The 23,497-nt window shown below is 41.5% G+C and overlaps 2 protein-coding genes across 14 annotated transcripts in view; one reads left to right on the forward strand and one right to left on the reverse strand.

The window, feature by feature from the left end:
• CRYZL1 (crystallin zeta like 1) overlaps positions 1-21,976 on the reverse strand; it is a 35,040-nt gene extending 13,064 nt beyond the window's left edge. For 3 of the 6 annotated variants that reach the window (XM_040228559.1, XM_040228543.1, XM_040228569.1), the window contains exons 1-6: positions 20,173-20,266; positions 11,846-11,917; positions 8,620-8,697; positions 7,950-8,022; positions 5,933-5,977; positions 4,849-4,917 (exon numbers count right to left, since the gene is read on the reverse strand). In XM_040228559.1, coding sequence (XP_040084493.1) covers positions 4,849-4,917; positions 5,933-5,977; positions 7,950-8,022; positions 8,620-8,697; positions 11,846-11,911 — 331 coding nt within the window. In that variant the 5' untranslated portion in view covers positions 11,912-11,917; positions 20,173-20,266. Of the gene's footprint in view, positions 1-4,848; positions 4,918-5,932; positions 5,978-7,949; positions 8,023-8,619; positions 8,698-11,845; positions 11,918-20,172; positions 20,268-21,888 lie in introns of those variants that run through there. The other 3 variants (XR_005719006.1, XM_040228576.1, XM_040228551.1) reach the window with 2 other exon arrangements.
• Positions 21,036-23,497, forward strand: part of ITSN1 (intersectin 1) — a 241,501-nt gene continuing 239,039 nt past the window's right edge. For all 8 annotated transcript variants that reach the window (XR_005718999.1, XM_040228484.1, XM_040228497.1 and 5 more), the window contains exon 1: positions 21,036-21,311. The gene's annotated coding sequence lies outside the window, so the exon portion shown is untranslated. The remainder of the gene's footprint in view (positions 21,312-23,497) is intronic.

Raw genomic sequence — 23,497 nt, forward strand, 5'->3', positions numbered from 1 at the left:
CTAGTGGGGATGTCAAGCATCCAAGCACACGATGAAAATGTTCAGACAGACAAGCAAGGCATTAAAACAGTAAAACATACTAAGCACCAAGGGATATCTCACACAGTACATTAATCCTTATAAATTTGAGACAGCAATTTTCCCAATTTTCCTGATTATAAAATGGCATTCAGGGTAATAATTTGTCTGATGCCACAAGTTTGAAAGAAAGAAAGAGAGAGAAAGGGAAGTCGCTCAGTCATGTCAGACTCTGCAACCCCATGGACTGTAGCCTACCAGGCTCCTCCATCCATGGGATTTTCCAGGCAAGAACACTGGAGTGGGTTGCCATTTCCTTCTCCAGGAAATATTCCCGACCCAGGGGTAGAACCTGGTCTCCCGCATTGGAGGCAGACGCTTTACTGTCTGAGCCACCAGGGAAGTCCAAGTTTGAAGGTCTGACTCTAAAGCCCATCTACTCTAACAGTGCATGTTCAGTATATATACAACTTGCTTATATTTTTGAGATTATCTTCCATCATAAGAATTGGTACTACCTATTCTTTCATTAAGAAATAAAAAGTTTAGTGCTTAAAAAATGGCAGGGCAGGGACACAGACGCAGACATAGAGAACAGACTTGTGGCCAGACGGGGAGGGAAAGGGCGGGGCAAATGTGCAGAGTAGCGCTGACACGCACGCCACTGTGTCTAAGGCAGGCAACTGAAGGGAAGTTACTGTGTAATAGGGAGCTCAGCCCAGCACTCTGTGACAACCTGGATGGGTGGGCTAGGAGGTTCAAGAGGCAGGGGACACATGTATACCTGTGGCTGATTCACAGGTATACAGAGACCAGCACAACATTGTAAAGCAATTATCCTCCAATTAAAAATAAACTTTAAAAGTTTTATCAGATAAAAATAATGCTAACGAATAAAACTACATTTAAAATGGCAGAGGCTTTAAAATTACATGGTTCAGTTCAGTTCAGTTCAGTCGCTCAGTCATGTCCGACTCTTTGCGACCCCATGAATCGCAGCACACCAGGCCTCCCTGTTCATCATCAACTCCTGGAGTTCACTCAGACTCACGTCCATCAAGTCAGTGATGCCATCCAGCCACCTCATCCTCTGTCGTCCCCTTCTCCTCCTGCCCCCAACCCCTCCCAGCATCAGAGTCTTTTCCAATGAGTCAACTCTGCATGAAGTGGCCAAAGTACTGGAGTTTCAGCTTCAGCATCATTCCTTCCAAAGAAATCCCAGGGCTGATCTCCTTCAGAATGGACTGGTTGGATCTCCTTGCAGTCCAAGGGACTCTCAAGAGTCTTCTCCAACACCACAGTTCAAAAGCATCAATTCTTGGGCGCTCAGCTTACTTCACAGTCCAACTCTCACATCCATACATGACCACAGGAAAAACCATAGCCTTGACTAGACAGACCTTTGTTGACAAAGTAATGTCTCTGCTTTTGAATATGCTGTCTAGGTTGGTCATAACTTTTCTTCCAAGGAGTAAGCGTCTTTTAATTTCATGGCTGCAGTCACCATCTGCAGTGATTTTGGAGCCCCAAAAAATGAAGTCTGACACTATTTCCACTGTTTCCCCATCTATTTCCCAAAATTACATGGTTAGATGTGGTTTAATGTTGAGATCCTTGCTTTTGTATTAGGTGATCCACAAGTACTTATTATGTTATAAAAACTAAGAAAATTAATAAAAGAGAGCCATATATGGGTCAATAACAACAGTATTACAATTCTTTGTAATTATCATTTCAATTCTTTCCACCACAAATCCAAGGGAATAATGCTAAAAATGTGTGCCAATTTTTTAAAGTTTCATTTTTATTTTATATTGGAGTATATTTGACTCAAACATTGTGCTAGTTTCAGGTGAACAGTAAAGAATTCAATCATGAACATATACATGCCCGCTCTTGTTCAGATTCTTCTCCCAGGTAGGTCACCAGAGAATACTGAATAAAGTTCCCTTTACCATCTCTCTTGATCATCTGTTTTATATGTAGTAGTGTGCATATACGATCGACTTCCCTCACTCAGCTCAGGTGGCAAAAGGTAAAAGCTCAGTTGGTTGCCTGCAATGCCGGAGACCCAGATTTGATTCCTGGGTTGGGAAGATCCCCTGGAGAAGGGAATGGCAACCACTCTTCTTGCCTGGAGAATCCCATGGACAGAGGAGCCTGGCGGGCTACAGGCTGTGGGGTCACAAGAGTCAGACATGACATAGCGACTAAACCACCACCACCAGTGTGCACACGTTAATCCCAAACTCCTAATGTGTTTCATCCACCTACCTTTTTTTCCCCTCTGGTAACCATAAGCTTTTTCCTAAGTCTGAGTCTGTTTTTTCAGATTCCACATATAGGTGATATAATATCTGTCTTCCTTTGTGTGACTTACTTCACTTAGTATGATAATCTCTAGGTCTGTCTACATAGCTACAAATGGCATTATTTCATGCTTTTTTAATGGCTGAGTAATATTCCATCATATATATGTACCATACCTTCTTTATCCATTACTCTGTTGATGGACATGTTGGTTGCTTCCATGTCCTGGCTTTTGTAAATAGTGCTGCAAAGTACATGGGGTGCATGCATCTTTTCGAATTACGGTTTTCACTGGATATATGCCCAGGAGTGGGATTGCTGGATCATAGAGCAGTTCTATTTTTAGTTTTTTAAGGAGCCTCCATATTGTTCTCCAGAGTGGTTTTACTAACTTATATTCCCACCAACAATGTAGGAGGGTTCCCTTTTCTCTACACTGTCACCAGCATTTATTGTCTGTAGACTTTTTAATGATGGCCATGTGAACTGGTGTGAGGTGATACCTCATTGTAGTTTTGATCTGCATTTCTCTAACAATCAGCAATGTTGAGCATCTTTTCATGTACTTTTTGGCTATCTGTATGTCTTCACTGGAGAAATGTATATTTAAATCTTCTGCCCATCTTTTGATTGGGCTTTTTTTTTGGTTATATTGAGCTGCATGAAATGTTTGTATAACAAATAAAATTTTTATGTTTGATAGAATGGCTTGAGTATTGAAAGCACAAAAGAGCTGGAAGAATTTATTCAACTTTTTACCTCTATCCTTAATATTCTACAAGATTAATAAGACATCTTCAGGGAGTTGTTTGGAACCTAGTTTTTTGATTTGGTTGAAGAACAGACTTGCTAGGAGGTATATAAATTTAGAGTCCAAAATTGGCCCCACATAGTCTGATTACCAGTTATATTATTCAAGAAAGAACTTAGGAAAAAATTTAATGAAATAGTTCAAGAATACAAAAGAATGTATGATGACTTATAGGTAAGTTATGAAGAAACCATGAATCCTAGCATAAGAAACAAGACTAGCAGCCCCATTGGAGGCCTATGGATATGCTGTGTTCACGTCCTTGTTTCACACCCACAAAGGTAACTTCCACATGACTTTTCCCCTACATGTTCCTTATATCCTTAAATGAGATATGCCTCATTAAATTTTGTAGTTTTCAACTTTATAGAAATAAAATGGTATCACACTGTCATACACTTCTGCAACTTGCTTTTCTCACTTAGCACAGTTTGTGAGGTTCATCCATCTTGATATGTTTGGCTGTTATTTATACACTTTTACTGATGAGTTAATTAGAAATGTCTTTGGTTATCCATTTTCCTGGTGATGAACATTGACGCTTCTTCTCTTTTTATTCCACAGTGACAAACCATGCTGCTATATGGACTCTTGTGCATGTCTACTGGTGCACATCAGGCCTCTCTGGGGCATGAAAGTACCAGCAGAGTTACCAGGTTTGAGCGGTTAATACATCATCACCTATTAGATCAGGCCAAGTCATTTTTCTAAAGCATTTCTAGTAATTTATATGCCCAGTGCTCAAAAGATTCTGCGGCTCCTCATCCTTGCCAGCACTTGGGATGGTCACACTTCATGACTTTGTCAGGCTCAAGGATGCATAGCAGTGGTTTTAATGTGCTTTCCTCTGATTCTTAAGGAGATGCAGCATGTTTTGTGTGTCTATATAATTTATTCACTTTATTTTAAATATTTAAGAAGTAAATTCAGTTCAGTCACTCAGTTGTGTCCGACTTTTTTTGACCCCATGGACTGCAGCACGCCAGGTCTCCCTGTCCTTCACCAAGTTTCGATGCTTGTTCAAACTCATGTCCATCGAGTTGGCAATGCCATCCAACCATCTCATCCTCTGTCATCCCCTTCTCCTCCTGCCTTCAATCTTTCCCAGCATCAGAGTCTTTTCCAATGAGTCATTTCTTCGCATCAGGTGGCCAAAGTATTGGAGTTTCAGCTTCAGCATCAGTCCTTCCAGTGAGGAGTCCTCCTTCCAACGAGGACTGATGCTGAAGTTGAAACTCCAATACTTTGGCCACCTGATAAAAGAAAATTTTAAAATTAGTACTTGAGTTAAATTGAGTATTGGCCAAAGGATATTAGCAACAGAAACCAAAAATAAGTGTTTTGAGTCTTTCCTGACTCAGACCCTACAGGTATTGTCTAGATTTTATACATTTGAAAATTTTAATAACCAAGAAAAAGGAGTAAAAAATTCTGATTAGTGATATAATTTCAGAGCCAAGGGAGAAATTGCTTTTCAAACCTCTTACCATGAACAGTATAAGGGAAATGTAGAGGTAGGAACACTGTTCAGTTTCAAAATAAAGTTTAGAGATATAAAATTTAAGCTAGAAGTAGTCAAATGACGACCACCCAATAGCTATTTTCTAGGCACACTCACGGCAGATGCAAAGCAATCGTGTTGTTAATAAAAACCACACACACCTGGGAAGTAAGACTTATGAGCTCCAAAACACTGCACAACCACATACCCAAGTAATGCTCATGGACTCGAACAGCTTCACAAAGTCCAGGGTCTTCAGAATCCAGGGGCAGAATTCCTGAAAATTAAAATGAGAAACGTAAGGGCAACTATCTAAAAGTGAACTCACTCCTAATGAGAGGCCAGTAAGCATTAGTCTAAATTTTCCTCAGTGGAATTTTGAGGAAGCTTCCAGTACTAGTAAGGAGAGATTTCAGAAATACAGAAGCAGACTAGATAGTTTATTTTCTGATAGGAGCACTATAATACCTACACTACCTTTTTTTCTTCTTCCTCTTTCACCTGAGTGATGACAGAGATGATGGCTGACATACAGAGCCAAGTCAGAGACTGGGGGGCATCTGGGCTCCTCATTAAACTGACCCCTGATGTATGGCTAACCTTCCCAGAGTCTGGTTTTACAGGATTCATCAGTACAGTTCCAATAAAATCCCATTTTCTCCGGAGCCAGTTGGATTTTATTTTTGGTCTCTTACAAACAGAATCTTGAATAACACAATGTCATCTGACTTCTTTTTTCTTTTTAAAATTTTATTTATCTATGGCTGCACCGGTCTTCACTGCTATGCACGGGCTTGCTCTAGTTGCGGTGAGTAGGAGCTACTGTTAGTTGCGGTGCATGGACCTTTGGAGTTGCGGCTTGCGGGCTCTAGAGTGAGGGTTCAGTAGTCGCAGCAGTCGGGCCCAGCTGCCCCTTGGCATGTGGGATCTTCCCAGACCCAGCAGGGATCAAACTGCTGTCCCCTGCATTGCAAGGTGCACTCTTATCCATGGGACCCCCAGGGAAGCCCCTTACCAGACTTCCTGGGCAGATAATAAAGATAGAAATAATAAATTCTCAAAGAAAATACCCAAATCAAAGGCAATTCTGTTAAAAGCTGATGAAAACTTTCCTACACATTTATTCTTAACAGTTTCAAGCATGCTGTAAAGCCATGGATACTTGAGAGTAAATTCCAAAACTTAGGTAAGTACTTGTATATGATGCAAGGTCACAGTAAACATTAGCAATGTACAAAAAAAGACAACAGTAAGACAGACGACTTGAAATAAGACTATGACCTATAACTTACCCACTACTTCATCATCTGGTTGAAAGAATGATACTTTGCTTCCAACTAAAATGTGGAGAAAATTAATAATCATTATTATGAGGTTATTAAATATAACCTAATATTTAAAATTCAAAAGCCATAGATTGATAAAAATCACTGACTCAGAGAAAAGGTCAAGAACTTTTAGGACATGTTGACAGTCTGCAAGGGACCATAGGATGTAACACTTCAAATGTGGATTCTCTGCAAAATCTGGGCTGTGCGGTTGTTGACACCATGGAGCGGGATCTCTCTCTGTTTAGCTAAGGATGAAGGCATAAAGAAAAATAATCCATTTCACAGCTCTTATGATGATTACACTGGGTACACTGGGCTCCCATCCTCCTGTGGCTAGTCCAATCTGTCATGATTTTAGCTGCAGAACTGCAGACACGCAATGGGAATTCTGGTTAGAGTTACATATGCAATTACTTTGACTTGGAATTATGGAAATAAATTCAGAATGGGGCCAAGAAATTTGAGGACTATACAGAAGTGATAAGTTACACTTCCCCTGTGTACGCAGAGAAGAGGCCTCCACCATCAGTCAATTCTGTAGAATATTTTTCTCCCAATAGTTACAAGAGGAAACAGGAGGAAAAAACCCGAACCTCATTGAATGTCTACTTGTGCCCAGCATTTTAGTGTGTGTTCCCATTTAATCTTCATGGCACACTGATTAAGTAGGTATTATTAGGCCTGTTTAACAGACGAGGAAACTGAGGTGTGGCAGAGAAGGCAGAAGCTTGCGATCTGGGAGTGGCGCCTCTGGCTGGCTCTGTCTGTGGAAGGGTCCCAATCTGCTGTGTCTCTGGATCCTGCCTGTGCCTCCATCCCGATATTCTTGCTTTCTGCACTTTTCGCTTTCCTTCCTGCTGTGGATTCTTGTCTTCCTGAAATCATCCTGATCCTTTTTTCATGGTGTCCTTCATACTCCTTTTATTAAGGATTGTCCTTCAGACAGTGGCACTGCCAAGGGGTCCATGCAAACAAAACCGAGAAGCTGACAACTTTCAGATATAACCAGAATCTTGTAAATCATTTCCTGCCTTTAAGTGTTTTGAATTCTCCTGTTCCAGTCAATTCTTAAGTTCTGTTGACTTGACTTTCCCAGTATTTCTTGAATGTATCCACACTACCTTTGCCACATCTGTCTAGGTTATGGACTTTGTCATTTCTTGCCTGTTGGGTCTACGGCTCAAACAGTGCTCTTGCCTATAGTCCGGTCTGCCTCAAATCCACTCTTCATATGGCCACCCTAATACGTTCTCTACAACCCAACCTGAGAGATGAGATTCAATGTGATCTGGCCCTTGCCTACCCTCCCGCCTTATTTTTTGGGGGGCGGGGGAAGGAGTCAGTGTTCATATCATCATTAAAAGATTTTGTTAGATATCTTTTATCCTGCAATTTTTGAAGGGGAATTTTCTTGACAAACTTTTTTTTCTTCTGCCAAGTATCCTGCCTCTATGACTGTTGCCCAGAACTTCAGGCGGGGTCTCAGTTTCACCATCAGGGATCAAACCCGTGCCCCGGCAGTGGAAGCTTGGAGTCTTAACCATTTGGATTGGCAGGGAAGTAAGTCCCTATTTACCTTTTAAATACTCAATTTTAGGCACACCTTAAAAATTTAATGTGAATGAAGCTACTGACCATTATGTAAATTTTGACCCAAAGCCAGTTATACAAGTAATTTATGCTGGTTTGTAAACATCATAAAAAGGACAATGCTGGTCATGCTATTCAAAATGATTACTTGTGGATTTAAATACATAATCTCTAAATATTTATTTACTAAACTGTAATAAGCTCTTCAATTACAAAATACCATTAAGTTCTATTTTTCTTTTTAATTAAAAAAGGAAAAACACTTCTGTATAGTTTCTTTGTATTGAAGAAGTGTGTGTAATTTTAATGTATCAGTAAAACAATTAGCTACCATTTAATTTCCATTATTTTAGAAAATAAACACAGATACTTCTATCTGTACACTTACCATCTAACACAATTCCAGCAACTTCTCTCCCAACAGGAAAGAATTCCTTTTCCATCTTCATTTCTGCCAGAAGCTAAATAATGACAAAGGCTTGAACTTATTGTCAAGAATAAATTCTAACCTCTATTCATACAAGAGAAAAGCAGGAGCAAAAATCAAACCACAGAAAAAGCAAATATGACTCCATTTTTGGCATCAAGACAAAAAGCAAGTATCTTCACAAAGTAGGTTCCTCTGTGGAGCAGGAAACCAGGCTTGCTAAGGGATTCGTTGATATGTATAATTTTAATGTGTCAGCAAATCAATTAGCTACCATTTAATCTCCATTATCTTAGAAAATCCATGGAGAGATTTCTATCTGTAAACTTACCATCTAACACAATTCCATATAAAATATTTTCATATGATATTATAAAATATATGAGTTCAATTAGACTGAATTTACTGATTAATATAGAAATTATATTAGTATATATTAATATAGAATTAATATCTATATATTAATATATAAATAATATACTGATTAATATAGAAATACACAGTTTTTATCCTAGCTGTTCTATTCTTCTAGGACTAATTTCTTGGTACTCAAGTTATTATTATTCTAATTTTTTTTACCACATATATTTGACTTTTGGCCAAATCAAAGCATCAATCTTAGTATTCATACCTTTGTATTTATCTGGCTCAGAGCACAAGCTTTAACTTGAAGTTTCACATAGTTATCTTCTGTAACAGGAAGATTTTCCTAAAGTCAAATGATAAAATAATTGCACATTCCTTTGAGAATACTGCCTTCATGTTGCAGAAATTTTCATATATAGCTGAACAAAATAAAAAAGACTCAAAATCTTATACCTAAGTTAACTGAAAAAGCTACAAACAATTACTTTATAATATATAATATGAAAGAATGCAGGGAATTTGGGGTAAAAAGTTTCAAAAGTCTTAGGGTACTAATCTGAAAATGTACTTCCAAGCTATGGATAAGAATATATGTGCAAGCAGTGAACACAGGATAACAAAGTAGAGCAATAAATACTGTCCTTCAGTTCAATTTAAATAACCTCAAAGCAACAAACCTTCATGTGGGGATGTCCTTAAACACATATATACATAATAGACACACCGTACTGGTCATGGAATTTTCTTAATGCTATATAGAAAGTTCTTTAGTGTCACTTCATGATGGTGTGATCACTCACCTAGAGCCAGACATCCTGGAATGTGAAGTCAAGTGGGCCTTGGAAAGCATCGCTACAAACAAACCTAGTGGAGGTGATGGAATTCCAGTTGAGCTGTTTCAAATCCTGAAAGATGATGCTGTGAAAGTGCTGCACTCAATATGCCAGCAAATTTGGAAAACTCAGCAGTGGCCACAGGACTGGAAAAGGTCAGTTTTCATTCCAATCCCAAAGAAAGGCGATGCCAAAGAATGCTCAAACTACCGCACAATTGCACTCATCTCACATGCTAGTAAAGTAATGCTCAAAATCCTCCAAGCCAGACTTCAGCAATATGTGAACCGAGAACTTCCTGATGTTCAAGCAGGTTTTAGAAAAGGCAGAGGAACCAGAGATCAAATTGCCAACATCCGCTGGATCATGGAAAAAGCAAGAGAGTTGCAGAAAAACATCTATTTCTGCTTTATTGACTATGCCAAAGCCTTTGACTGTGTGGATCACAATAAACTGTGGAAAATTCTGTAAGAGATGGGAATACCAGACCCCCTGACCTGCCTCTTGAGAAATCTGTATGCAGGTCAGGAAGCAGCAGTTAGAACTGGACATGGAACAACAGACGGGTTCCAAATAGGAAAAGGAGTGCATCAAGGCTGTATATTGTCCCCCTGCTTATTTAACTTCTATGCAGAGTACATCATGAGAAACACTGGACTGGAAGAAACACAAGCTGGAATCAAGATTGCCGGGAGAAATATCAATAACCTCAGATATGCAGATGACACCACCCTTATGGCAGAAAGTGAAGAGGAACTAAAAAGCCTCTTGATGACAGTGAAAGAGGAGAGCGAAAAAGTTGGCCTAAAGCTCAACATTCAGAAAATGAAGATCATGCATCCAGTCCCATCACTTCATGGGAAATAGATGGGGAAACAGTGGAAACAGTGTCAGACTTTATTTTGGGGGGCTCCAAAATCAGTGCAGATGGTGACTGCAGCCATGAAATTAAAAGACGCTTACTCCTTGGAAGAAAAGTTATGACCAACCTAGATAGTATATTCAAAAGCAGAGACATTACTTTGCCGACTAAGGTCCGTCTAGTCAAGGCTATGGTTTTTCCTGTGGTCATGTATGGATGTGAGAGTTGGACCATAAAGAAAGCGGAATGCCAAAGAATTGATGCTTTTGAACTGTGGTGTTGGAGAAGACTCTTGAGAGTCCCTTGGACTGCAAGGAGATCCAACCAGTCCGTTCTGAAGGAGATGAGCCCTGGGATTTCTTCGGAAGGAATGATGCTAAAGCTGAAACTCCAGTACTTTGGCCACCTCGTGTGAAGAGATGACTCACTGGAGAAGACTCTGATGCTGGGAGGGATTGGGGGCAGGAGGAGAAGGAGACGACCCAGGATGAGATGGCTGGATGGCATCACTGACTCAATGGATGCGAGTCTGAATGAACTCTGGGAGTTGGTGATGGACAGGGAGGCCTGGCGTGCTGCGATTCACGGGGTTGCAAAGAGTCAGACATGACTGAGCGACTGAACTGAATTGACTGACCCCATTTAACATCTGTCTTGGACATTTTAGCATGCCCCATGGGACTCTGGGGTCGAAATACAAACTTAATGGAACTTAATTTACCCCTCATATTCCATAGCTAGATATAACTTCAAAGGCAAAGATATTTCAAACTGAGGTATTTAGTGTCATCCACCAATGACACCAGTAATTAAAATGCTTTCTTCAATCCTTGATATGCCCCCAAATTAGATCAAGTGTTGGCTAGTTGGCTAGAACAGCTACCTGCACAGTGCCTCCTGTGTTCTATCAAAGTGATCACTGTATTTGACATGAACACAGTACTCGGGGATTTCCCTTTTTAAAACTCAGATTTGATAATATTTGTAATTATATGAAGATACTCAGCAGTATCGATAATTTTATACTCATGATTGTGTGTACCTGGTGATAATTATTTCCAAGAGCCAATCAAACCTCTTGGACCTCCATCCTGACCCAATGGGAGAAACCAAACTGATTAGACTCCTAATCTAAATGATTTTGGAGTTGTTGAAAGATGAAAAAGAAAAACTGAATTGTGTTCGTTATCCAGAGATTCTTATTACTACTATGAAACACACATACAACATGAAACACATACAGCACTTAGCTTTTGTCCCTAAACTAATAGTGCAATGACTTTGGCCTGCCACAAAACTTTCAAACAATCACTATAGACAAAAATTCTACTCTCTATCCTTAAAGTAGTAAAAAAAAAAAAAAAAGGAAACCTTTAAAGCTTAGTGCACGAAGTAACTTTGTGATGCTCAAAAGTTAGTGTGAAAAACAATGCTTTTCTACCTCTTTAATTTCACAATATGAAAGTATTTTCTGAAATATGGCTGCAATCTAAAAACTCGTTTTATTGTGGTATTCAGAATAAACTGGGTAATTGTAGAATACATAAGACTACTCAAGTTGTTCAGTTTCTTATTATCTTTTATACTACCACACTGAGGAACTAAAAACTCTTTTGCAGCAACTCTTTAAAAAATATAGTTATACCATAATATCGACCACTGTTTTCACATAAGATTAAAGTAATTTATAGGGTACCACTCAAAAATAATTTGTAAAAGGGTATTTAAAACTAGGTCTGTGACATTTGTAAAATACACTATCTTGTTCCAACTAAAGATTAAATCATTTTTCTTACCCTTTCTTGGAACACAAATGTTATTTCTTCATTTGTAGAACTCTGTTGAAAATATAAGCCTTTCATAGTCACCTAAAAACGATAAAAGAAAAAATATACATGAAATATACTAACCAACAAAACATATGCCAGATAAAGTGAAAGCATAAAATGAAAAATAGTTCTAAAGGATAAAATGATTAGGTAATGAATTTAGGTAATAGTTCTTGAAAGCAATCAAACAAGAGAATATGCAATAACCTCAGGTACACATTTGAGAATGGGTTTAGAATTCAGCCTTTCACACCAAGGCTTAAGTTCATCTCACTATTCAACAAAAATTATGAGATGTACCTGAAAAAAAAAAACTGTGTAGGCCAGAGGGCTCAATTTTAATAAGCAAAAGAGTCACTTAAAGGGCTTTCAAAGTCTTAAAAAAGTCCACTGGAAATGAAAAAGTGGACAATCAAGACAGTCTTTGAAATTGTGTCCCTAATTCCTCTGTATCCATTTATAAGACATTTGTTGGTGTTCAGTTGCTCAGTCGTGTCCAACTCTTTGCAACCCCATGGACTGCAGCACGCCAGGCTTCCCTGTCCTTTACCATCTCCCTGAGCTTGCTCAAACTCATGCCCATCGAGTCGGTGATGTCATCCAACCATCTCGTCCTCTGTCATCCCCTTCTCCTGCCTTCAATTAAACCTGCATTCTCTGGACATCCTGAAGCATCTCTAAGGATTCCACAATTGTTTCTTTAATTTCCATAGTAATTGTATGACAATACTATTTTTTAATGTAAATTTTATAGAGGTACCATATGAAATCAGAGAAAAGTTCACAGATCCTAAGTATATAGCTTGGTGAACTTTATAAGGTGAACATGGCCATGCCATAGCAGGAAACATGTCCCTAGAACTCCAGAAGCTCCCTGGTTTCCCTTCTAGTCACTACCCTCCTTCCAAGGATAATCAATATCCTGATATTCAAGCGGAGACTAGCTTTGTCTGTCTTTGGCTTTATATAAATGAATTGTGCTCCTTCTTTCTCTCAGTATTATGTTTATGAGTTTCACTCATGCTGTTGCCTCAGTTGTATTTATTTCATTCAGTAACATAGTATTCCACTGTATGAATTACTAAATGTCCACTGCACTAAATGGTTTAACCATCAGACATCTGATGGTTTCCAGTTTAACACATTTACAAATTATCCTGCTAAGAACATTCTTATACATATTTTTTGATGAAAGTACTACATACAGTATTATTGAATTTATTTTATGAATGACGAAACTGAGACTTACAGAGGCACATTCCTAGGGTCTCATAGCTCCAGCTGGGCCAGAGCTGAGACAAATCAGATGCTACCAACTCCAAAGTCATTTACCTTTACCATTATACTTAATGGTTTCTATTGAGCTAACATTAGATGTAAAACTAGAACCCTATCTCCTTTAGTTCAAGATTCATAATTAGTAAGTGCTTGTTGACAGAACCAGCTATATAACTTGCAGGGTTCACTGCAAAATGAAAATGTGGGGAACCTTGTTCAGCAACTAAAATTTCAAGATGGTAACAGCCAAGCATCAAACCAAGCATGAGGGCCTTCTGACTGGGAGTCCAGTGTGACTGCAGAGGTACTGTTATTATGAAGCTGGCCCTACAAGCTGAATTGTAATGGATCCAAAGGATCTTTATAGAGGGTTTTTACTAAGCAGTTCAGTAATGGTTGCTGCTTTCCAGAAGGTGGTCATCAAATGCTGGAACTAACAGAAACGAGTACACATTCCAGACATAAAGAATTTACATGTCTCTAGCCTTCTGGTTAAGGAAGATCTGTGTGTGTGTGTGTACACACATCAGTAAGTTTGTCAGGGTTGTAGGGGAGAGGGGAAGAACCTAAGCATAGAACAGCAGCTATGTATTACCCATGACAGAAATCTAACTTCTTCCTAGCTGTCAAGCCATCTAAGATGCATACCCACCATCCCTAGTTTACCATACTCTTCCATTCCTCCAACACATCCCCTGTCTGATCTAGGCAGCGTGCGTGCGTGTGTGCTCAGCTGTGTCTGACTCTTTGTGACCCCATGACTGTAATCTGCCAGGCTCCTCTGTCCACGGGATTCTCTAGGCAAGAGTATGTGAGTGGGTTGCCACTTCCTTCTCCAGGGGATCTTCCCGACCCAGGGACTGCGTCTCCTGCATTGGCAGGCAGATTCTTTACCACTGTGCCACCTGGGAAGCCAAGCGCAACTTCATACCATATGGCCACGGCTGTCTCCAGGATCCAGGGCCTGCCTGCTCTCTGAGACTGTGCTGTACTTACTCTACAGATCCTGCAAAGTAAACAAAGCTCAAGTCCTACTCCCTCTCTGAAATCACCTCCCAGCGACACGCAGTCTACTCCACCTGTTCCATGCTTTTAGATTTCACTACATACTGACAAAACCTTGCTTTATTCACTCAACTAGTGGGTTCTCCCAGCTTCGAAGAATCAATATCCATTATTATTGAATACATAAAACTCTGCTTCTACTCAATCTGGAGCTACTAGAATTGCCTTTTTGAGAAATGAAATAATTACACATCAACACCTTGATTTCAAAACATCTCCCTTTGTGACTCTGGAAGCCACTGTCTTCTCTGCCCACTGCCTCTGAATACATACGGCATCTCTCTCAGATCAGCAGTCACACGAGTCTCATACTGTATGCACTCCAACTTCAAAGACCCTGGAAGCTGTTTGTATGTACCCGTGGTGTCCCTTAAGATGACTATTATATACATAATAATGCCCATATTTTTGGTCAGATCATCTAAATACTTCCTCCAAATTAGGTTACAATCAGCCTGGCTGGTAGAAAAAAGTAATGTTTAGTTGTTGGTTCAATAAGGAACCATGTGGGAACAAAAACCACCCCTCAAAGTTACAAAGTGAAGAAAAAGAAGTATTTTTATAAAAGTGACCAGAAGAAAATTGAGGAAATATTATTTGTTTTGCAAGCCCAAAAAGGAAAACTGAGTTCTTACCATAGAGAAATGGTACAACGAATGGTATTCAAAACCCACTTAATTTCTTAGGCAGTGGTCGAGATTAAATGGAACACTTAATCCATTATTTAATAAAATTTTTATTGAACATAAAGATATTTGCACACAGGAAATAAAATAACTGAACACCTCATAAAATAAAAATATAAATGAAATATATACTATTTATCATGCAATTTCCAAAAATGAATGATATTAACCTCAAAATTATATATTCTACTATAACCTTGCCTTTATCAGAAAAGTGCTACATAAAACTTTTAAATGAAAATAAACCTGTTTTAAAAATGTAGGTTGATGTAAAAAGCCCTAATAAGCCCTGTAAAAAGCATAAAAAATTTAAATTCATTTCAGTTCAGTCGCTCAGTCGTGTCTGACTCTTTGCGACCTCATGAACTGCAGCACGCCAGGCCTCCCTGTCCATCACCAACTCCCAGAGTTTACTCAAACTCATGTCCATCAAGTTGGTGATGCCATCCAGCCATCTCATCCTCTGTCATCCCCTTCTCCTCCTGCCCCCAACCCCTCCCAACATCAGGGTCTTTTCCAATGAGTCAACTCTTCGCATGAGGTGGCCAACATACTGCAGTTTCAGCTTCAGCATCAGTCCTTCCAAAGAACACCCAGGACTGATCTCCTTTAGGACGGACTGGTTGGACCTCCTTGCAGTCCAAGGGACTCTGAAGAGTCTTCTCCAACACCACAGTTCAAAAGCATCAATTCTTCAGCACTCAGATTTCTTCACAGTCCAACTCTCATATCCATACATGACCACTGGAAAAACCACAGCCTTGACCAGATGGACCTTTTTTGGCAAAGTAATGTCTCTGCTTTTTAATATGCTATCTACGTTGGTCATAACTTTCCTTCCAAGGAATAAGCGTCTTTTAATTTCATGGCTACAGTCACCATCTGCACTGATTTTGGAGCCCCCCAAAATAAAGTCTGACACTGTTTCCACTGTTTCCCCATCTATTTGCCATGAAGTGATGGGACCAGAGGCCATGATCTTCGTTTTCTGAATGTTGAGCTTTAAACCAACTTTTTCACTCTCCTCTTTCACTTTCATCAAGAGGCTCTTTAGTTCCTCTTCACTTTCTGCCATAAGGGTGGTGTCATTTGCATATCTGAGGTTATTGATAATTCTTCAGGTACATCCAATTTTAAATATATTTGACATTAAGTCCACAAATTGAAGATTATGTTCGTAATACTTTAAGTTTTTTTAATATCAACATATTAAACCTATTATAAATCTGGAGAAACAAAAACAAATAATTTTTGGTATAAAAGCAGAATAAGGACTTTGCATAAATTAAACACTTACCATAAATAATACCAAGAAAGTAGTTAATGAAAGTACTAATCTTTTAAAGGATTTCTGAGAAAAAAAATCAATGGGAAGACATTTCAAATGGTTTCCTCTTAGTTATAACAACACGAGACTCACTTGCTCTTCCCCTGCTATACTTACTCCTCCAAGGAGCTCATCTATTAATGACTGTAAGTAAAACCTCTATAGATCAATCCTTATCTATACTTTCAGACCAAAAGTGTTCTGATTATCAGCTCAACCTCAAATTCAACAGTCATAAAACCAGACTCACTTTTCCCACCCCCAAGTGAGATTTTTGTTGTGCCAACTTCAGCCATCAAGGATATCTTAGAATCTCCCATAATTCCCTCCTCTAGGCTTCCTTTTCTTTTACAATCTCCTGGCTTAAGTGCTCATCTTAGATGTTAACACAATGATATGCCAAAATTGTGATGCCTGAGGCCTGGGCTACTGCCACAGGCCACTGCACGGCTTCTTTCTCTCCCTTTGGACAACACAGCTGTGGACAACTTCAAAGTCCAGACTCTTCTTATGTGTTCAAATTTTCATTATTCCCAGCACAAACTTCATAAGACAGTCAAGTATTATGCTTCACCCACCCTCATTTTTACTTTAAGGAAAGCAGACAAACTGTCAAGCAGCTAGGTTACTTTAAAAAAACAACAGATGAAGTCAGCTCTGAAATGTGGCCCTATTATGCTCATCATCTTGCCAGGCTGAGTAAATCTTCAGTTACACTGAAGAGATGCTTAAGTTTTAACCATGTTCTTACCCACCTGTGGGACTTTTCATATACATCCACATATCAGATAAAGAGGAATGTTAAACCATGTACCCATAAAACCTATTATGGTCAGCAAAACAGTAACTAGCTGGAGGGCTGGTTCAAATACCACATACTTTGCAGGCTGTAATGGAGACTGGTAGTCCTAACTGGACAGGCCAGCTCTGCTTCCTAAAGAGGGAAGGACGTCTCTAATTGTGCTGGAGACAGTCTCCAGAAATCTATAAATTCCAAGGACACTCAACATAAACAATGAACACACTGGCATTATACATTGTACTGCTCTCCTGTGCCTGTTAAAAGATGGGCATGGGAGACGCTGTGATGGTGGCTCACACCTAGCTAAACTCTGGAAAGCATTTCTAGCTAGCAGCACATATCTTAAGAACTTTTCACTTTCACATTTTAGGTATACAAAACTTAGGCAGACGCATGAAGTGACATGGTCCCTATTACTAGATGGATTTAAACTAGAGGCTGGATACACATTTACAGCAGCATCATAAAGGAGATTCAGGCATCACTTGAGGGGGACGGGGATGAGATGACCGTATCAGTCTTCTGATTATGAAAGTCTAGATGTATATGGACATTATCAAGACATACTTGATTGAATTTGTATACAGGTGTGGCATCCTCTTGACATCTCACATAAGCTGAGATCTAAAGATAGGTGAAGAACTAGGAAAGGAAAATAATTTTTTGATAAAGACTTTATGTAGAAGCAAGACGAGGCATTTAATTAGCTATGTCAAACTGTTGCCTATCCATGCAAGAGGCTTCCAACATGACCTCTTCTGAATCTCTAAAGAAGTTTTGATTAATTCTCCTCCCTCCAAGAGAGCTTAACTTTTGTTATTTGCTGATTTACAAAATACCTTTTCACTGAAGAATTCTTACTAGTGGACCCCCTTGCCAGTACTGCTGGGGGGTGGGTAGTGGGTGGTTTGGGAAAGTGGGATGGTCATTAATTCATAGATTAGAAGTCACTGCTCCAGTCTGTATTCGATGTAGGGCCATTTGGTACAGTAAGATTCAGAACGACAGAAATGTAACTTTCATTTATATTTCTGAGTTGGCATTCCATTTTTCCATACTGTACTCCTGGAACAGTGGAGCCCATGGCGCCATGAATGTAAGTCTCCTTCCCGCTGGCTTAGCCATGTGGCACTGGGACAAGGCACGGGATGCGGAAGGTAAACTGAGGGCCCTCCCTCCTGTTACTACACTCTCCCTCCTCTGCAACCGACGCAAAGGATCCTCTTCTCCATGGACCAAGCTTACTGCAGTCTGCCAACATTTATTGAATTCTCTAAATCACTATAGGCTCTTTAATCATTACTTCAGATGCAAAGTAGGAACTGTACTTTTGATTAAATGTTTACTAATAAATTCACCATCAAGGGAAAATAATTTAACGAGATGTCATCTTTACAATGTACAAGAAGAATATCATTTTGCAAAAATACTAAAGATGTATTTGAACTATTCCATGTGAAGCTCGCACGAGCAAGAAAAGATTCACTTTTATCAATGAATGAAAGATTTCACCAAAAACAAACCCCCAAAACATTGTGATTGCAATGTGAAACATTTTAAGAATTCCCAAGCCTTCCCCCTTTCCTCCTTCAAGAAGGTACACAGATGAACCAAGACACACTACTGTCCAGCGTATAGTACTGATTGAAAGGCCTATATATCTCCTTGAGGTTTGGAATGCTCTTCTTCAATTTAGAACTTTGATATTGAACGGACAGCACAGAGTTGTAAGACTGCCAAAATAGTTCACTACAACTGAGGGAACTTTGCCTTGTATGGTGAACCCCCTCTGTTTGAAATCTGAATGTCTCAGGATTAGCCAAAAACTAGAGCAGAGGCATCAATGAATTGAAATTAGCGACAAAATGTAATAATTATTCGCTGCGGTGATTGATGGATAGGATTTAGAAGTCCTAAGTGACCCTACTCTGAATCCTGGCTTTTCTACTTATTCAGTGTATGACCCACATACACTACATAATTCCAACCATCTGGGTCTTAAATTCTACACCTGTAAAACAGGGATAGTAACAGAAAGGCTTAAATAATGCATGCAAAGCACTCAGTACAATACCTGCCACAAAGGAAGTGTTGAATAAATGCTGGCTATTTGTGCTATTATTTCTGTAAATTGAGTTGAGACCTGGTAAAGTACTTCCCAAGTCCATCTCACAGAGCAGTAAGGGGTTTTGTCAGGGGCAACCTAAGATTTAATACCTTTCAATTTCTGCAGTGGGTTGTATCATCCAGTAGCCCTTGAACAGTGCCTAGTCAGAACTGAGAAGTACTGTTAGCATAAGATGTCCATCAGGTTTCTTCAAATGTGAAGAAAATGAGAGAATGTATAAAATCTTGATTTTTAAACATCTGATTACATGTTGATATGATAATATTTTAAATATACTGGATTAAATACAACTCTAGCATTAATTTCACATATTTCTCTTCATTTTTTAAAAAAAGTGGCTCCCGTTAAATGTGCAAAACCTTGCTGCCCGTAACCTGGACTACCAGCACCGGAGAGCTTGTCAGAAATGGAGATTCTCAGAGCCCGCTCACACCCACAGCATCATAGTCTGCACTTCAAAACGGTTCTGAGGTGATTCTCACGCATTGCTCGAGTATTCCTCCGTTTAGCTTAAATCTGGAGGGCAAATCTGGACCTAGAGTTATATAAACCCGAACGCCCCTGTTTTACGTAATTGTTCAACGGGGGAAAAAAAAAAAAGTGACGGAGGAGAAAGCAGTAGTATGGAACCAGTAAGGCAGAAAGAAAAAGAAACTCAAAGTATAGAAACAAAAAGACGCAGGAGTGGGTAAACTCCAACCTGGGAGTCTCGGTGGAAGGGAACTTCCAGACTTTTGCTTCCATGAAAGTGGAGGAAGATGCAAACTGAAATAACATCCACCATCAAAACCAGTAAAAACCAGGAAATCGTCAGGCAAATCAAGTCTCTTCCGCCCCTCAGCGGCCTCAGCTAAGCCAGCTAGGCCTGAGCCCAAGAGGTGTTAAGAAGGTTGGGGTGCGACGGAAACCACCCTGCACCCCAGGGCTGGACGGTCCCGCGGGGCGTCTCCCGAGCTTCCGCCCAAAGGCCGGTTTCCCAAGACACGTAGCGCGTCTCTCGGTGCTCACCTGCCTCGGAGCGGTTCTAACGGCCTGCAGCTTCACCTCCGCCACCTTCAAGCCTCTCAGCAGAGGACCCGCCCCCTAAGCACCAGGGCCTGTTCCCATTGGTCAGGCTGCTCGTCAGTCTTGGACTCTAGAGACCGCCATAGCAACCGAACGCAGAACTACATCTCCCGGCATGCTTTAAGGCGACGCGCCTGGGGCTACCAGTAATTGCGAGAAGACCAGCATAGCAACCGAACGCGGAACTACATCTCCCGGCATGCTTCAAGGCGACGCACCTGGGGCTATCAATCAATGCGCGAAGTCCTAGAGGCCGACGGGTTCAGCTTTATGTAAATTTGCTCAAGACCACACCCTTCCTCATTCCAACCGTATCCCCACCACCTTCCCAGGACTATGCCCCGCCCTCCTTGTGCCTCCACATTGTTCTCTCCTGTGACACCTGCCGTTAGTTAGTTGAAGGCGTCCTAACTTGTACCTCGCCTCGCACAGCATCGCCAAATGGCACCGAGACCATGGAACAAAACCTCCCGAAGCCCCACACCGGACGCCTCTAGGCACATCGGGAAAGCCTACGCCAGACGCCTGCTTCGGGAAAGGGGGCGGGGCGGCGGCGGGGGGGTGTTTGGGGGTGGCCAGGTCCCGCCCCCTCTGCGCTTGCTGATTTGTCGATCCGGCTGTCACTCCCTCCTCTTCCAGTTTTTTTTTTTTCCAGTTGCGTTTCCCCGCGGTGGGCGGGGCTAGAGGGAGGGGGCGGGAGGAGGTGTGAGCCCTTTCTTTCGATTGGTTGTTTTTTCATTGTCCCCACCCAACCCCCGTGGGCGGAGACGGAGGGGCGGAGAGGGCGCGGGGGAGGCAGGTCCCGTGGGAGATGAGGAGATAGGCGGGAGCGAGGGACTGAGGGAGAGGAGCGAAGGGAGGCAGAGAGCTGAGGTGGAGACGGGAGGGCGCGCAGCTTGGTTGCTCGGTAGTACGGCGGCTCGCGAGGGAGAATCCCGGGCGGACTCCGGGACGCCCCGAGAGGCGGGCGGGGATGGTGTGCGGGGCTGCGGCTCCTGCGTCCCTTTCCCGCGGCGACTGAGCTGCACTGATTTTTTTTTTTGTCCCCCTGAGGCGGCAGCGTGGACCCGCCTGGAGATGAGGTGAGGAGAGGGCTGGACCGCGTCGGCCTGCCTTGCACCCGGCAGGCGGCCGGGGCGAGGGTGGGCGCGATGGCCGCCCGGGACGCCCGTCCACCCCCCCGCCCCGACCCTGGGGCCGGTGTGTGCGTCCCTCCCGGCGCCCTTCACCCTGAGCCGCGCGCCCGGGAGGCGCCCTGTGACTCGTCCTTCGCATCCTCCCGAGCCGCCGGGGGTGGCTGGGTGGGTGGTGGTGGTGGCGGCCGGCTGGCACGCGCCGGGAGGCCGGGGCTCCGCGGCGGACCGAGGCTAGGGGGTGGGCGGCGGCGGCGGGACGGGCTTCGGGGGGTTGAATGGGCATCGGTCGCCGTGGCCAGGCGAGCTGGGGGGACGTCCGTCCTTTCTCCAGGGGCACGCGGGACGGTGGGGTCCCTTGCAGGGCTGACCTCGCTGCCCGCGGTCGCCCGAGTGGGGCGGGCCGGCCGATCCTCGCCTCCCCGCCAGCCTGCCGGGGATCCGGAATGCCCGGCCTCTCCTCCCCGGCTCATCCCTTCTTCTCTCTCCTCCGCCCGCAAAAAAAAAAAAAAAAAAAAAAAACTACCCTGTCAGTGAAGGGCAGTCAATGCCGTTTTGGCCCCGCGTCCTCCAGCTGGGGCTGACTTGACTCCGGTGGTATTTCACAGAAAGCGGCTCATCCTTTCAAGGGGGGAGCGCGTTCCCGGTGTCGGCCGCTTCCTTTTCCCCTTCTTTACGCACTGACACGGTTTTACAGTGTGGACCGAAGCCACAGTTACCAGGCTCTGTCTGGCTTGACCGAGGAAAATGCAGTTAGAATCCCCAGGAAAAGGTAACCGACGAGGAATGGGGTTGCGCCTTTCCCTCTTACTTCTTGTTTGCCTTTTGGATTAGGAAGCACCTTCGTAGATTACATTTCCTATCGGCATCTTTTGTTGTGATTCATACTAAAGGCTTTGTTTTTGAAGAAAACCATTAGGGGCGTCTGTGTTGAGTTGAAGGCTCTGGAGATTTTTTGATAGCCTCTGAAAATGAAAGTTTCCTTTAGAACTTTGCCATCCTCGGTGCTATTCTGGAGGCAGCACCAGCCTGAAAATTTAAATAGATGCGACTCCGAATAGTTGCGTTTCTTTGTGCTTTATCTGCTGGCATCCTGCTGTTAATGTTTACGTGGTCGGGACGTCCAAATAATAAAAACAAGTGCAATAAAAAGCATAGATAATAAAAAACAAGTACCGTGCCAAAAATGCATCTGGAAAATCTCAATTCTGTCATCGGGGAGGCAGTTTTTACTAATCCCTTTGAAAGGATGAAGACCAGGCTCAGAGTTTATGTAGTGGACAGGATCTGACGGTATGAAATGGGACCATGGAGCCAGCAGGCCGGCTGGTTTATGTAGTGCTACTCTTACTGTCTGAAATAGGAGTATATTTGTTGGGATACCTTTATTTTTAATATGACTTAAGGTGCAGAAGCTTAGTCCCCCCCAATGTTATGATTTCTACTTATTATGGAGAACAAAATACTGTGTTTTGTTTCTAAATTTTCAATAGTTCACCTGAAACATGTTATTTTTATGAGTTTGCTTATAACAAAAGAAGAAAACCATTTTTCAATATTTGAGTTCTTTCTGTAGGACAGTTGTAAAGAACCCCAAAACTTTAGGTAATCCAAATTCAGAAATGAAGGACACTAATTTAGTGATGGTCCAAAAGCTATTTAAGACTTCTATAAGTAGCTCCAGTAGGGTGAATTTCTGATAGAATTGTTTTTGAAGGCTATTTCTTTATTTAAGAATGTATCTATTGAAATTTCTGAGGCACATGGTACCTTCACAAAAGTCTATTATTATTCTGCCTGAGTAAGAGAGGAAATGAACACATTTTTGATGTACTTTGGAACCCTGTGGATTGTTCAGATACTAAGCATTGTGAAATAGGGCATAAAATGAGTGGTAGCAAGTTAATTCCCTGAAATGTTTGTCTCTCTTAGCTTTTTTTTTTTTTGCAATTGACTAGCAATTTCCTTTTTCTTAATGCTTATCCCTATTATTGGAAATAAAACTCTGCTTAAATTCATGTTTTCTCCAAATTACTAGATTGAGGCAAACTCAAATCTCCATAAAGAGGGTTATGGAGGAGGTGCCATTAAATCCCTCTACTCTTACTCAGCTTTTTAATGTGGATTTGTGAATT

The sequence above is a fragment of the Oryx dammah genome, unplaced genomic scaffold (assembly GCF_014754425.2).
Source record: "Oryx dammah isolate SB20612 unplaced genomic scaffold, SCBI_Odam_1.1 HiC_scaffold_2, whole genome shotgun sequence".
Classification (NCBI taxonomy): domain Eukaryota; kingdom Metazoa; phylum Chordata; class Mammalia; order Artiodactyla; family Bovidae; genus Oryx; species Oryx dammah.